The following is a 15000-nucleotide window of genomic DNA, read 5'->3' on the forward strand; positions in this document are numbered from 1 at the left end:
CAGGGGGCGCCCCACGCATTGCGCCTGCGCGCATGGCTTCCGGCCAGGCACCCGCGCGCGAACCCTCTAGTTCCGACCAGTGTACCTGACCCGGGCTTGGCCTCTGGCGCTCAGAGACACTGCAGTTCAGCGGTTCCCAAGCCGAGCTGCTGCTTCAGCCTCCTAAGCATCTGGTGTGTCCCACCTCACTGAACTCCTTTCTGCATCCATTAAATTGCCCTAGTCAGAAACCTGGAAACCAACCTCACTCTCCACCCGCTTTGAGATCCCATGCAAAACCGAGTCCTTAGGGCTGCACTCAGGAAAACATCGCAATCCATTTGCTTTTGTTTGCCTTCTGCCATCAACTTGGCTCATTCAAGGCCTCTCCATTTTGGGCCACTTTATTCCAACAGTCTCATCTCCATCCTTGGCCCCATTTAGCCTGTTTTCCACAGTGGTGCCAGAATGATCTTCCCAAAGCAGTGTGACTAGTCTCCCTCGATTTTTAAAGCCTCAGTGGCTTCCCCTCGCCCTTTAGAGAGAGAGTGTGAACTGGTTAAGGGTACAATTTGGAGCCAGAACAATCGTTTGAAATCCTTCCTCTGCATTTGTAAACTGTCACTCTGGGCAAGAAACCATTTCATTTGCTCAATTCCTTCATCATAATACGTAGAATCTACATTATATAATTGCTGTAGGGTGCAATCATGTCTGGATGATTATGTCTGGGTCATAGCAGCTGATAAGGATTATCTTTTGCTTTTTTTCTCCACCTGGGATGGAACTTGGGACCTTGCACTTACAAGGCAGGCATTGTGCCACTGAGCTAAATCCCTGACCCAGGGTTATGTGTTAGCTTTTGTCTTTAGTTCTATTATCCTTAATGCTTTCACTCTGCCCCGACTTACCTCTCTTTTTCATTATTCTGCAATTTCACTATGAATCTAGGTGGGATTTTTTTTTTTTCATTTTGGCATCTTCCATCTTCTGGAAATTTCTTGGTCATCTTTCTTCAAATATGCCACTTTTTCATTTTCTCCCTCCTAAAACGCAAACATAAGATTGTTGTTTGGGGGGGGTTGGTTGTTTTGGGGTTTTTTTGTCCCTCCACCTCAAAAGCGTGAGTTCTAGAAGCCCAGGGTGGTGGTGCTCGCCTGTAATCCCAGCACTCGGGAGGCTGAGGCACGAGGATCACTGAGTTTGAGACCAACCTGGGCTACAGTGAGTTCCAGTTCTGTCTCAACTACGTAGTGAGACCCTGTCTCAAAAAAAAAAAAAAAACAAAAAAAGGGAGTTCTGAGATCACAAACGTGTGCAACCACGTGCAGCTTCTCCTACTTTTGTTTTGCTTTTTCTATGTTCAGTACTGAGAATCAAACCCAGGGCCTTACACGGGCTGGGCAATTGCTGTACCACTGAGCCACATACCTAGGCCCCATTCTGGATAATATATTTTGTAATCTGAAATCTTGTTGAGTTCCCTTATTAATTTTGGAAAGTTTTTCATATATTCCTTGGGATTTTTTTAATGTAGACAGTCACTTCATCTGCAAATAGGAAGTTATTTTGTGTTTGTCTTTTTTGTTTCCTTTCCAGTATGAATGCGTATTTTCTTTTCTGTCTTACTGTGCTGATGAGGGAGTGATGGAAGTGGACATCCTTGGCATGTTCCCTTTCTTGGGGTTAAAGTGTTCAGTCTTTCAGTGTAAAGTATTATTTATGTTAGTTGTGGAGGTTTCATAGATCCTCTTTGTCAAGGTGGGAAAGTTCCTCTGCCGAGTTTTTATTATGAATGGGCATTAAATTTTGTCAGTATTTTTCTGCATCAATTGATATGACTGATAAAAGGGGGAATAGATGTAACTCCCAAACCTGCTAGGTATCCAAAATGCAAGTTCATGTTCTCTAATTGAAGAATGAATTCTAGGAACAATAAGAGGCTGAGTAGGAAAAACAAAACGGACAAAAACAAATAAGGAAAATGTATTGAGAGAAAGCAAGCTTCTGTCTAAGAGAGACAGAAAGGGGACCAGAAAGGGGACCAGAAAGTGGGTTACTCGCTCACCCTGCTTCTCAAAGCTGTTTATGGGACAAAGCCATGAGGTGAGGTGGTTCAAGTTAGGACAAAACTATAGTCAACTAGTAAGATTACAAGTAGAATCGTTTAGGTAATACGGATCCAATGAGAAATCACAAGGTGGACAAATCTATGAATAACCAGTAAGATTATGACAAGTATTGTCTCTTAGGTAATAATGATTAAATGGGGATCCAATGGGGATAAAAACACATCAGGTAGCTGGGCGTGGTGGTGCATGCCTGTAATCCCAGCACTAGGGAGGCTGAGTCAGGAGGATCACTGGGAGTTCAAGACCAGCCTGGGCTATATAGTGAGTTCCAGGTCAGTCTCAACGACATAGTGAGATCCTGTCTCAAAAAGCAAAACAAAACAAAACAAAAACACATCATGTAGCATGCATACAAGCAATGAGCAAGGATTTTCAGTGGTGGGAATAGGTTAGGGCCAGGGATTTAGCTCAGTGCCACCGCACTTGCCTCATAAGCCCAAGGTCCTGAGTTTGAGCCCTGGTACCAAAAAAAAAAAAAAAGAAAGGAGTAGGTCAGGGAACTTTCTAGGACGATCTCCCAAGGGATTGATACCTGTTTAGAATATCAATCACTATTATTCATGCCGAGTGGGTGTAATAGTTTTCTTTTACAATGCTGGCTTTCTGTGAATATGTCTTGATTGTCCTCCACGTTGGCTCAGTTGTCTTCCTTACTGGCTTTTCACACACTGGCCCTGTCTAACTGCCTACAAGATATGTAATTAAGTTACCTAGCTACAATATGATCACATGATTCTCTCCATTATATGTAGCTTTTGGGGGTTTTGTTTTTGTCTCATTCAATCTAACGTCTGATTTGCTGGAAAAAAATACGGTTTGCCATTCCAGGCATACAGGCACACACCTGTGATCCCACTTACTCAGGAGGATTGGATGTTCAAGGCCAGCATGGGTTAGTTGAGACCCTGTATCAAAAATAAAGAAAAAGAAGATATATCTCAGCACTCTTTGGATTAAACTCCCAGGACAAAAGAAAATGAAGACATAACTATGGTTTATTTTAGATCAAATGTGGTTAGGTAACAAGGCTGAAGTGTAGTTCAGTGGTAGAGTCCTTGCCTAGCAATGGCCAGCCACTGGGTTTGATTGTCCAGCACCCTGAAAAAAATAAAGAGGTTCCCAGGCATGTATACTCCATTATATTCTTGATTCGTATTTATTATCACTTTGATAACATTGTATTAATTTTTCAGTTCTTAGATGCTTTCAGAAATCTTGCAGGAGGCCTTGGATTCAGCCCCCAGCACCAAAAAGAAAAAAGTTTACCTTTCATCTTGAAATTTTAAAGCTGGGCATGGTGGCGCATTTCTGTAATCCTAACACTCAGGAGGCCAAGGCAGGAGGATTGCTATGGGCTCAAGGCCAGACTGGGCTACATATTGAGTTCAAGGCCAGCCTGAAATAATACATAGTGAGTAGTGAGACCTTCTCTCAAAAAAAAAAGGGGGGGGGCGGGAACTTGGTTCGGTGGTTCCACTGAGTGATGCGTAAGTACATGGGTCCAAGTTTGAGCCACAGTACCAAAAAAAAAAAAAGGAATCCACCACCACCTGCCTTGCAAGCGTAAGGATATTTCTGTCTCCCATTTCTTGGCCTCTTTTGGCAATCTACTTATTCTTTGCTGCACAGGCTTTCTTAAACTCTGTTTCTAAGTCAGGTGTGGTGTCTTGTAATCCCAGCACTCAGAGGCTGAGGCAGGAAGATTGCTCCAAGTTCAAAGCCAGCATGCATTACACAGAGTTTAAGGTCAGCCTGAACTACACTGTGAGATGCTGTCTCAACCACCCCCTCAACCCCCCCCCGCAAAAAAAACCGTTTCTCTGGATTTCCACAATCCCCGGTGCTTCTCCCATTTAACACTGTCTGTGGGTGCTAATGTTATTGTTCTGCTGGGGCCAGCTCTTGTACCTCTCCAGACTAAAAGGCAGTATATCACATTGCAGATGTGGCATCTGGTCATCTAGCTGCTCAGGAGGCAGAGGGGAAAGTATCATTTGAACCCAGGAGTTGGAAACCATCTCAGGCTGATATAAGGGGAATAGATGTAACTCCCAAGCCTACTAGATATCTGAAATGTGAGTTCCTGTTCTCTAGAATTGAAGAGTGAATTCTAGGAACAACAGAGATTAAGAGCAGGAAAAATTTATTGAAAGAAAGCTTCTAAGTGTGACAGAAAGGGGACTGGAAAGTGGGTTGCCCCCTCACCCTCCTTCTCAAAGGTCTTTTGTGGGACAAAGCCACAAGTTGAAGTGGGTTCATGGTGGAACAAAACTATGGTCAACTAGTAAGATTACAAGTACAGTTATTCAGGTAATAGGACCCAAGGAGAAATCACAAGGTGGCCAAAACTATGAACAACCAGTAAGATTAAGACAAGTATTGTCACTCAGGTAATACTGGTTAATGGGGATCCAATGGGAAAGCAAATTGAGTAGCAAGTCTACAAAGATTTTTAGTAAGGGTGGGTCACGGATCCTTCCTGGAAAGGGTGGGTTAAAAACAAACAAAAAACAGCAACAACAACAACAAAAACCCCTTGGCCTCCACCCACGTGATTCCTATTTAGAAAATCAATCACCACTATTCATCCTTAGAAGCACACAGGTGTGGTAGTTTCTCTTCTCTTACAATGCTGGCCTTCAGTGAATGTGTCTTGATTGTCCTCCACGTTGGCTCCCAGAGGATAAGATCCTCCTGTCTAACTGCCTTTAAGGTATCTAATTATCTTACCTGTCTATAATACTATCTCAAAACATAAAAAAAAGGGCTGGCAAAGTAGTTCAGTGTAAAGGCCCTGGGTTCAATCCGCAGTACCACCCCTCCAAACAAATTCTTAAACAGCATGTCTTACACAAGGTGCATCCCACATTCCAATAATTGCTCAGTGTTTAACTCACATCTATAAACCAACTGCTGGTCTAGCAATCATAGGCAACTGATTTGATTCCTTAAGAGTGAGAACTGAATGGGAGTTTCACCATTCAGATTTAGCAGCTTTTTGTTTCCCATTGATAAATACACTGCACTGTTGGGGACTAGGCTACACAACTCAGATCTGGGAAGTCCTGAGGTGGGGGTTATCATGCCTGGGAACAGGAAAGTACTGGAAGACTGCATGCCCCTTGGCTATGGGCAGAATGCCAGTAACTTGGTACTCCTGATGTAAGACAGCCTCCGCTGGGGACATTTGTCGATGTACGGGCATTTGGGTGTAAAGAAAATCTGGTTCCTCATTAATTTAGTCTTTATGCACCCATTCTCTATAGTTGCTGCTCCATGCATGCTACCCTTCCTCCTGTGCTTCTCCCTGGCTAATAAAACTGGGCCAATGCAGAGCTTTATTCAAGTCTGTTTGCTAGAAGCAGGTCTCCTCCTTGTCACTTTGTATCCTGAAAACTGTCTGTCTCTTTTTCTTTATTCAGCCTTCCCCCAAAAGGTAGCTGAAGGTCTGTCTGATCAGCTCAGTAGGAAACTATCCAAGAGACAAAATGAAGCTTTAATCTCCAAAATTTTAATTTAAATCAAGAAGCCTTTTCACCTGATATAAACTCACACACCCAGAATGTCATTCCATAAGCAGGCATTGCTGGCACATGTGACATTTAGACTCCAATTAATGACATCATCTGTCCCTCAGATCCACAACTAATTCCCACAACATGAAAGGTGTTTAAAAATACAACCATCTCTGCACCATATCAAATGATACTCACTTGATATATGTATTTAAGTTGTAAACTTTTAAAAGCTAAGCTATATTGTATACTGGCATACTCAATACAATAATAAAAATGTTACAAAATCTTCCATTATCTCAATTATTTCCGGTTCATCATCAGGATACAATAAAAATATTTGAAAGTTTCATCACCGGTGAAAGTTTCAGCACTTCATGAGCTATCCTTTGTCGATGTTAGAATGAGAGAATTCCAATGTGGCTATGAAGAGAAATGATGGAGGACAGACTGTACCCTACTTCTACGGAAACATGGGCCACCAGAGGCCATGGGGGAGGGCTCAGAAGCAAAGCGCTGTCCTGCACATAGACTGACTTGGGCAGCAGGGATCTGCGGGCAAACCAGACAGTGGACAGAAAAGGTGGAGAAAATTTCAAATACCCAAAATGAATATGAGTTTTTCTAGGCTTCAGAGATAGTATCTTTTACTTGGATGTGCCTAAAAAAAAAGAAGAGGGAAAACAAAATCAAGACATCTCCCCAAATGTTTGGCATTAAGAATCTCTTAATCCAGGAAGCTACTACTTCACTAAAGCAAAATGTTCTCTATATAATTGGGACCACTTCTTGGGAAATGTAACCAAAGCAGTCATCAGCCAGGGTCCAGCAAAAAGGTATCTGAAGCAAAGCCCAAGGCTACCAGGCAGCAGTTGTAAGCAGCACACAATGATCAGAGTCCCAAGAGTGAGATTCAGATGAAGGCCTAATCTCAGAGGGACAATCTTTTATCTGGATAAAGAGAAAAATTCATCAAATCTGTTTTTTAGACACAAATGTTAACATGTGACCTATGGCACTTATGAAAGCAAAGAAAACGGAGTGGCCAACGTAGATAGAACACATTGAGTATAAAATGCTAATTGCTCTTCTACTGACGGTTGCAGTTTCCCTTCATCTGACTTTATTAAGTGTTCTCTCATCAGAGGGGATCTTTTAATCTTTTGAATGAACATCAGTGAGCTGCCCTTCCATGCTTGAGCCAACTTCTGTCTGAGTACATGTGGCAATGTGAGACAGTAATGCAAAGCCAACAGAAAAGACAATCTGCTTAAGCAGCATTCTACGTTAGCATTCCAATGGGGAAGAGTTAACAGCAGCATGTCCCTTGCCGCTCCACCATCACCTGTGAAATAGTAAGGACGGTATTTCACTGTGTGCGAGAGATGCCAACTACCTATAACTCACTCCAAGCTCCGAATACTCCGGGAAGGAAAAACCCTTCACTGCCAATTCAGAAATGTACCGCTACTTGGATGTGACCAATGCCCAGTTGCTGAGATGTGAGGTCTTGGATCCTGGGGTAGGCACGTGTCCTCTCTTCATTATTTCATTTCTCTTCCCAACAACCTAATTAACTACCTATCTTTACCTCAAAAATACTGATATAGGGCCAGCGATTTAGCTCAGTGGTTCTACCGCCTGCCTTGCAAGCACAAGGTCCCAAGTTTGATCCCTGGTACCAAAAATAAAAATGCTGATAAAAGGCTCCTTTAGCAGCAAACAGACCTAGGGATACAAGGCCATCTATGCTATGAAAGTACAGTGCTACTCTTTGAAATGGGGCTGTATTTACAAATTTTATTTTTATTCCAAAAATACATATAAATGAAAACCTGCTCTTCAAATGCAGGGAGACCCATGTGGTATTACATTTTTATCACAAAACATTATATGAAAATCAGTATGCAGCTCTTTAACATAGTTCATATATATATATATGTACATATACATATATTTTACGTAAGTAGTTAATACTTTTCTACTTACATACTGTCCTACAATGAAAAACTAGGAAACTGGGCAGTCCCCTTGCTTTCCAGCCTTTGGAGGTAAATACCTCTCTGAACAAATTTTTAAAGATGAAATGTGTAAGCTACATAACCTCCTTTAGACATATATACATGTTGTCAGAATAAAGCAAGGATAATGTCAGGTAAGTGACAGTGTATTTTTGAAAGAAAGAAAGAGAGAGAGAGAGAGAGAGAGAGAGGGAAAGGAAAGATATATGTTTGAATAAAAATGGAAAACTGAAGAACAGACAAGATGATCAAAATTGTTATGTACATGTTCCATGGAGAAATCCGAAATTTTCTCACAGGAAACAGATCCACAACCCATTTCAGCCTCTCATGATACTGTCAGCACCCATTGGGATTAGCCATGATCTTCTTATACAATCATGTGCTTCAGCAGGTCCTATAAAGCATCTGTTTAACAGTCAATAATGAGGTCATGTGGTAATCCCCCCCCAAAAAAAAACCCAAACAAAAAATACACACCAAGTGCAAAATCAACTTGTTCGACTCAAGAGCTCAACCAGGTTGAAGCTTTGGTATACGTTGGAGGCTGTTGTGGTGACCACCAAATCTTAGTAAGAGTCTCTGCTCAGGGGTTTGCCCCCAAAAAACAAAAACTCTTGGTCCACAAAGCTTAACAACTATATAAATAAAGTAACTGTACAAAGAGAACAAGCCACAATTCCCCTTTAAGCAAGTTTAGTTTCCTCAGCAGATCTGAAAAAAATACCCACAGGCATGTGGCTGATATGCCACAGAAAAAGTTCAACAAAACAAGTCAATGTTCTTCAACTGTAATGTTGGTCAGCAACAGAAGAAAGACTTAAGGCAGTAAGAGGCATTACACAGAGCAGCACAGTGCTCTTTGAGTCGATCCCAAAGCATTCCAAGAAGGAAAAGGTATCTCAATAGTTCTGGCTCTTAGTTTGCTAGCTGTCAGAAACTACTTCCTCCTCGTAGTCATCATCATCTTCCTTCTTGTCTAATTCAGAGGTATCTGATGACTCATGTAGTAGGACATACTCTCTACTGCTGAACCCAAATTTAAGTACATCCTTTTCTTTTAGTTCATAGTATCTCTGTGGCTCAATACGCTTGTTGTTCAAGAAAGTTCCATTGCCTGAGCCCAAGTCAATGATGTAGGGCTTCACCCTTCGGCCAACAGTACCATCAGCACGAGTATATTCCACAAGCCTAGCAGAGATAAAAGAGAGAAGTAGTGAGCAAATCCTGCCTTCTCTAACTAAAGTCTATACACAGCCTAGGTGATGTAAGTAATCTGGCTTGAAAATAATTACTCAAGTTAAAACTAAGAAATCAAGTTGGGGATTTAGCTCAGTGGTTCTACTGCCTACCTTGCAAGTGCAAGGTCCCAAGTTTGATCCCCGGTACCAAAACAAAACAAAACAAAAACTAGGGAAACAAGGGGAAAACACTGCTGGATAGGAAAACCTGGAGTACCATAGTTTAAATACACTCACTAGAAAAGGTTATTAAGGGGCCAGGGATTTGGCTCAGTGGTTCTCTGCCTGTCTCACAAGTGTAAGGACCTGAGTTCGATCCCTGGTACCCTCCCTAAAAGAAAAGAAAAGGTTACTAAGAACTGGCTGTGAACAGTGAATCCATGGTAGACCAAAAGCTTGAAATGTAAATTCAGCCCTCTTGGCAAGCCTATTGTGTATCATCAATAAACAGTTTTTTGGCCTATATTTCAATGTATTTTAGCTCCATTCCAAATGGGAAAGCAGTGGGCTTGGACTGCAGAGTCAAGGGAGCTAGATTTGAGCCAGAATTATGGTATGCTAATCATTTATTTTGCACTTGCAAGGCGGGTAATGGAACCAGAGCTAGATCCCCAGCCCCAAAATTTTGTTTTTGTTTGCAAACTCTGCACCGGGTGAGGAACAGGACTGCAGCCATCTCCCCCACACAAACATGAACATGGGCATCTTTTCCAGAATTGTGGAACAAATTAAGTTCATGAACTAAGGTACTACTGTACATGTAGGCAAGTAGCAGTAACCCTAACTAAGACATTCAGTGTCCGCTAGTGTTTCAGGTGCTTCCTCTTCAAATATACATACCGATACTGAAAGACCGCGTGCTGCTTTGAACACGATGGATGATCGATGGGAATGTCTGCAATGCGGCGGTGCCGACCCAAAAGATAAGCACTTTGTCGATGGATATACATGACAGGGAGTACCTCATCATTTTTAAATGGGTAGAGACGCCACCGCTTTTTGGGGATGCGTGCTTCTGGGGGCTCGCTGTATTTAATGACTACACCCCGGAAGGTGTTAGTGTCCTCAAGAAGAGCCCCAGAGAGCTCAAAGCTTGGTTTTTCTTTAACAGGCACCTCTTTGTCTTTATTGTTGCCACCAGGCCGATGCACCAACTCCTGAGCTCCATTACCACTTCCGCTGCCTTCGCTCTTCTGGCGGTGCTCCCGTCGCCTGGCATTGTAGAACTCCCGCTCTTCTTCCTGAGCCTGCAGGCTCTGGCTGTCTCGCTCCCGTCCCTGAGGCGGCCCACTCCCAGGCCTCTCACCAGAGCTTTTCCTTTGGCGAGAATGGCCCCGATGTCTGACTCGGTCACTGTTCCGACCCCTCCTATGCTCCTGACTGGATGCTTCACGGTGCTGCCGATCCTCTCGTGCTCTCCGGGGATGATCCTCACGTTCCTAAAATTCAAACAGACTCAATAAGAGAAGCCGCCCACCATCTAGGAACAAGCTACATTTGAGTCACTGGGGATCTAGATTTTGGCATTCAGGACAGAATTTCCCACAGATGCAAGGTAATCAATCTGTGGCAGTCATGTGCCCTCACAAGGCCACTAAGATTATGTGCTATGCTGTTACTTATCTATAGGTCTAACAGCACAAGCTCATTTCCAGAGTGTCCAAAAGCTGGTATACAAAGAAGGAAAAATACCCTCTGTTTCAGAATATATATAAGCCACAGACAAATTTACAAAGGCATATAAAGACAAAACAGAACAAAGTGTTAAGTAGCTCTGTACTAAATACACAAAGAAAAAAACTAGCTTTCTCTTATGCCAAAAATAAAACTACGACTTTTTTTTTTTTTTGAGAAAGGGTTTTGCTACGTAGTCCAGGTTGGCAAAGAACTCACTATGCATCCCACAGTGTCCTTGAACTGACAATCTTCCTACTTCAGCCTCTAGAGTGCTGGAATTACAGGCATGCGCCACCACTCCTAGCTTCATAATAGTAATTTTGAACAGCAATAAAAATTACTTAGGGCCAGGGGTTTGGCTCAGTGGTTCCGCTGCCTGCCTCGCAAGCGCAAGGGCCAAGTTCGATCCCGGTACACACACACACAAAAATAATAATAATAATAATAATAATAATTATTATTTAAAACTAGGAATAAATTTTAAAATGCTATCCCTATCTTTCAAAAGATCTACTTGTAAGTGTGATCCTTGGCTGGCATCTGAGAACTTAGATTTGGGGGGTGTCCCTACTGCCCTAACTGGGGAGAATGTCTAGAGCTTCTCACTGCGTCTGAACTGTCAAACAATATAGCTTATGCAGAACACTCAATTTCCTTTTGGGAACCTGGAATTTGGGTACACAGAAGGCATGAGGTTGCTGTGCAATGAGCTGTTAATAAAGATCATAGACACCGAGTTTCTAAAAAAACCCATGATGCCCAGTACCACAACAAAAACATTATTAAAAGATATAAAAGCCGGGCGTGGTGGTGCACGCCTGTAATCCCAGCACTTGGGAGGCTGAGGCAGGAGGATCACTGTGAGTTCGAGACCAGCTTGGGCTACATAGTGAGTTCTAGTTAAGTCTCAACTACATAGGGAGACCCTGTCTCAAAAAAAACAAAAAAGATATAAGAAATTTGGGGCTGGGGGTTTAGCTCAGTGGCTCTGCTGCCTGCCTCGCAAGCGCAAGGTCCTGAGTTCAATCCCTGGCACCAAAAAACAAAAACAAAAAACACAAAGAAGATATAAGAAACCTGGAGCTAGGAGCAGTGGTGAATGCCTGTAATTCCAGCACTCTGGAAGGTCAAGGCAGGAGGTTCACCAGCTGGATGGAGGACACACTAGGCAACTTAGCAAGAGGCTATCTCAAAAATATTTAGAAAAAGGATAGTGAAGGAAAAAAAACAATTCCCAATAAATTTTTAAAAAATGAAAAAAAAAAAAGGATAGTGAAAAGCTCAGTGCAAAGTTTCTAGGTTTAATCTCTAGTACTATTGGGGGGGGTGTAAAAATTTATTCATAATTTTTCTTTTCTTTTAAAACATGTTTTGAGATAAGAGTCTTGCTATGTAGCCCAGACTGCCCTTGAATTCATAATCCTCCTGCCCTAACCTCTTGAGTGCTGGGGTTATAGTGTGAACCACCATGTACATTTTTTGAAGACCTGAAAAAAAACAAAGTATATCATCATTTCTTGAAAAATAATGTTTCGAGGGCTGGGGATTTGGCTCAGTAGTTCTGCTGACTACCTTTCGAGCACACGGCCTGAGTGCATCCCCTGTACCACCAAAAAAAAAAAAAAAAAAAATGCTTTGAAAGTCAGCCTGGTAGAAAAATTTTCATATTATGTATCAGTAAAAAAATAAATCAGTAAGGCAAATAATTCAATAGAAAAATAGTCAAAAGACATTAACAAGCAATTTTCAGAAGAAATAAATCTAATAAATACCCAAAGAGAAGCTGACCCTCACTAATAATCAAAGCATCAGTTCTAAAGGGAATATGAATTCTCTCTTTTTGTTTGTTGTTTGAGACAGGGTCTCACTATGTAGGTTCAGGCTGGCTTTGAACTCACCACTGCAGTCCAGGCAGGCCTCAAACTCACAATAATCCTCCTGCCTCAGTCTCCCAAGTGCTGGGATTACAGGCATGCACCACCACCCTGGCAAATTTTCTCTTTTCAGAATAGCAAAGTTAAAAAGACCAATAACAAGGCTGGTGTTATGGTGTGGTGGTGCACGCCTGTAATCCCAGCACTCGGGAGGCTGAGGCAAGAGGAATGCTGTGAGTTCAAGACCAACCTAGAGTACATAGTGAGACCTGTCTCAAAAAACCAAAAAAAAAAAACCTACTGTCAAAAAAGGAAAACGAAACAATGGATATTCTCAGCACTGCTAGTCTAAGTATAAACTGGTATAGTCTATGTAGGGCAATTTGACAGAATTTAATCAAAATTTCATAAATTAGTAAACCCACTCACAGGGATCTAGCCTACAGAAATAATAGAAAAGCACAATGATTTATAGGTTTACTGCAATCTTATTTGTAGTAACAAAAATAAAAAATAATCTCATGTTCCTCAATAATAGGATATACGTATGTTTGTTTATCTTTTGGTACCAGGGATCAAACTCAGGACCTTGTGCTTGCAAGGCAGGCGGCAGAATCACTGAGCTAAATCCTCCACCCAATAATAGGATGTTTAAATGATTGTATATTCATATAAAGGAGTACTTCCCAGTCATTAAAAGAGAATGAGGTAATGACAGAAATATATCTAAAATATTAAATGGAGGGGCCGGGGATTTAGCTCAGTGGTTCCACCGTCTGCCTCACAAGTGCAAGGAGCCTAGTTTGATTGCTGGTACCAAAAAAAAAATTAAATGGAAAGAAAACGGGGGGGGTGAGCAAGTTTCATAATGGAGAAATCTCCACTTGGCAGACCAGATACTCAGAAGGGTATTCCTACTGTGTTCAAATAAATATTAATTTGGTTGAATTAAATTAATTAAAAATATTTAATTTTAATGCACTGCAAGGCTCACACAAAGCAAGGGAAAACCTCCAAGGGGGAAAGAAGATCAACTAACCATGAGTTTCAAAATCAAAGACCAGGAGGGGCCGGGGATTTAGCTTAGTGGTTCCAGCGCCTGGCAAGCACAAGGACCTGAGTTCAATCCCCGGTACCAAAAAACAAAAACAAAATCAAAGACCAGGAGACATACAAGGAAACAAGCCACTATGCACAAGAAGCAACAGAAACAAGCCCTGCAGATCTGGATCCCCAAGGACTTCAGACATTGAGCTAGCAAAATACGGTACAGAACATAGCATTCATGGATAAAAATGCTGTAAGAGATTAAGGTTAAAAATTTGTTACGCCAGGCATATGAGACACACCTATAACCCCGGAAGTCAGGCAGGGCGAGGAGGATTTCAAGTTTGAGTCCACAATGGACAATTTAGCAAAACTGTCTCAAAATATTAAAAAATGACTGCAGCCAGGGCATGGTGGTAATGCCTATCATCTCAGCACTGGGGGAAGCTGAGGCCTAAAGATCTCAAGTTCAAGCCCAGTTTGGGCAACTTAATAATTCAGCAAGACCCTGTCTCAAAATTCAATAAAACAGGGCTGGAGATTTAGCTCAGTGGTTCCGCCACCTGCCTCACAAGCGCAAGGACCCAAGTTCAATCACTAGTACCAAAAACAAACAAACAAACAAAAAAAAACAATAATAATAATAAAACATTCAGAACCATTTGTCATTGCTTAGAAGGAAAAAAACTGAAGCTGAATCTGATCAAGACATAAGATATAACTTCAACTTACAGGAAAGACAAATGTCACTACAACCTATTAAATGACTACAGGGGATGCAAATTATAAATAAACTATAAAGGAAAAACAAAGAGAAGGGAACAGAATCTAGATTCAGTGAGATTTAGAGTTGGGTGTGATGGATGACACACACCTGTAGTCCCAGCACTCAGGAGGCTGAGGCAGGAGGATCTTTAGTTTGAGGCTAATGAAACTAAAATCGGTTGACCTTATCTTAAAAAAACAAAAACAAGGGATGGGGATTTAGCTCAGTGGTTCTGCCGCCTTGCAAACCATGCTTGCTATGCAAGCACATGGACCCAAGTTAGATCCCCGGTACCAAAAAAAAAAACCAAACCAGAGACTTAAACACTAATCTACTGCAATATGTAGATCTTAAATTTCAATCCTAATTTGAACAGTAAAACTTACCCAGAAGTCAGTCAGAGAAATATGAACACTGACTAGACATTTCATGTTAGAGGATTAATTCAAATTTAAACCAGGGATGTAGCTCAGTGGTAGAGTATGCACCCAGCACGGATGGAGGCCCTGGGTTCAATTCCCAGCACCAAATAAAATTTAAGTGATCTCAACCCATTAGGATAGCTACTATTAAAAAATAGGAAACAGGGGCTTAGAATGTAGTTGGCACTACTACAGCACTACGTAGCATACCAAGGCCCGGGACTGAAAAGAAAAACAAGGAAAAGAAAACAAGACAAAACAAGGAACAACTGAAAATAACAAATATTGGTGAAAACATAAAGAAACTGTGTACTATTAGCAGGAAT

The 15000-nt window shown here is 41.7% G+C and overlaps 1 protein-coding gene across 1 annotated transcript in view; it reads right to left on the bottom strand.

Annotated features, from left to right (window-relative positions):
• Positions 1-5654: 5654 nt before the first annotated feature.
• Positions 5655-15000, bottom strand: part of Snip1 (Smad nuclear interacting protein 1) — a 21912-nt gene continuing 12566 nt past the window's right edge. The window contains exons 3-4 of the mRNA XM_010625826.3: positions 9729-10327; positions 5655-8838 (exon numbers count right to left, since the gene is read on the bottom strand). Coding sequence (XP_010624128.1) covers positions 8574-8838; positions 9729-10327 — 864 coding nt within the window. The 3' untranslated portion in view covers positions 5655-8573. The remainder of the gene's footprint in view (positions 8839-9728; positions 10328-15000) is intronic.

The sequence above is a fragment of the Fukomys damarensis genome, unplaced genomic scaffold (assembly GCF_012274545.1).
Source record: "Fukomys damarensis isolate Sample0158 unplaced genomic scaffold, DMR_v1.0_HiC HiC_scaffold_23, whole genome shotgun sequence".
In the NCBI taxonomy this organism is placed as follows: Eukaryota; Metazoa; Chordata; class Mammalia; order Rodentia; family Bathyergidae; genus Fukomys; species Fukomys damarensis.